The sequence below is a fragment of the Trichinella spiralis genome, assembly GCF_000181795.1.
Source record: "Trichinella spiralis strain ISS 195 chromosome Unknown Scfld6733, whole genome shotgun sequence".
Classification (NCBI taxonomy): Eukaryota; Metazoa; Nematoda; class Enoplea; order Trichinellida; family Trichinellidae; genus Trichinella; species Trichinella spiralis.
The window spans coordinates 1-1630 of NW_003533672.1; the positions used below are offsets into that span (position 1 = coordinate 1).

A 1630-nucleotide genomic window follows, 5' to 3' on the forward strand; every position below is an offset into this window, starting at 1 on the left:
TTTTCAACTGAACAGTGCATTTCTCCTGCTCATATTATATCGCGTTAGAGTTTATCCTCAGTAAGAGGTTTCAATGCACAAAAACCGGTTTCCAGCGCTGCGCTATGCAAATAACGATCGCCATAAAAGGTGCCTTATCGTCAGTTAGGGCGCACTCGTTCGTTTGACTTACGTGGCAAGTGGTAGCGTTGGAAAATGTTGTCTCAGTTCATGACGCTAAATAGTTGCTGAAATCTATTTTCAATTGCTGTAAAGTAATTCCTCCTTTGTTTACCTTGTGTTACTTTTTTTCAAAACAATTTTATACTCATTTTGTAAATAATTATCTAATGGCTAAAAAGCAGTTGATTATTATACTTCTAAATACAGTTTTCAGTTTCTTGCTACTTTTACTACGTGATGATGTGAGAACATTTTTAACTAAATATCATTTTTACAGCTATAAAGTGAAAAAAAGTGAAGACGCGGGCGACACGAACCAAATCGCGGACCGCACGAAGCAGAACAAGAGAAGGCAAAAGGTAAATGCGATTTCTTCTGTGTGCTTATTTTCTGAGGCAGTGTTAAGAACATAATTCCATTGTTTAATTATTAAGTTACCTAAGTTTGTAATAAGTAAGATATCTTTTGCTGTGAAACGGTACTTTTTGTTTTTCATATTATGTCAAGATGAGGTAAAAATTCATCTTTACAATAATTTTCATCTCACTTAAACCACTTTTAACGCTGCGCGCGTTGTGTTTGTCCATTAAAGGCATCTGCGTCTATTGCAAATCATTTTTCCGTAGCTAAACAAGCTTTCATTTGCAAATTATTCACTTGAAAGTGTCTTTTTGTATAAGAAATCAACTTCGATTTATGTAGGGCATTTTTGAATTTTGAAATCTCAAATCCAAAGAAGCGGAGGCGTGTTTTGACTTAGTCAATGTTTTTGTTATGTCGTTTTCTGCCAGATAGTTTATATTTTGACTGAATTGTAAACGTCAAGGTCATTTTTGAATTTTCAAATTGAACAGTGCATTTCTCCTGCTCATATTATATCGCGTTAGAGTTTATCCTCAGTAAGAGGTTTCAATGCACAAAAACCGGTTTCCAGCGCTGCGCTATGCAAATAACGATCGCCATAAAAGGTGCCTTATCGTCAGTAAGGGTGCACTCGTTCGTTTGACTTACGTGGCAAGTGGTAGCGTCGTGAAACGTTCTCTGAGTTTATTTACGGCGTTCCGTAACCACTGAAGATTGCTTTTAATTGTTGAAAGTACTCCATATTTCTCGTTCTGTTGCTTTTTTTTGAAACTCTCTATATAATCATTTTGTTAACGTTATTTTTAATTGAAAATCAGTTGCTTCCTCCATTTCAGAATTGATTGTTCAATTTTTCAATTTTGCTATGTGATAAAGCGACAAAATTTTTCACTTAACATTTAACATTCTTATAGATATGAACAACGAAGAAAAAAAAAGCGAAAACACGGGCTCCTCGTTGAGCAGATCGCGGACGACATGAAATGGTTCGCGGACGACACGAAACGGATCGCGGACGGCACGAAGCAGAACAAGAAAAGACAAAAGGTATATGCGGTTCCCCGTGGGTCCCAATTCTGTAAGTCTGGGCTAGGGATACTTCGAA

The 1630-nt window shown here is 36.6% G+C and overlaps 1 protein-coding gene across 1 annotated transcript; it reads right to left on the bottom strand.

The window, feature by feature from the left end:
- Window positions 1-1045: 1045 nt before the first annotated feature.
- Window positions 1046-1601, bottom strand: Tsp_13086 (putative polyhedral envelope protein; the record flags this gene model as incomplete). Its single annotated transcript, XM_003366006.1, has 3 exons — window positions 1046-1103; window positions 1174-1300; window positions 1474-1601. Coding segments are annotated over 3 exons (313 nt in total), but the record flags the coding sequence as incomplete, so codon positions are not given.
- Between the last annotated feature and the right edge of the window lie 29 nt (window positions 1602-1630).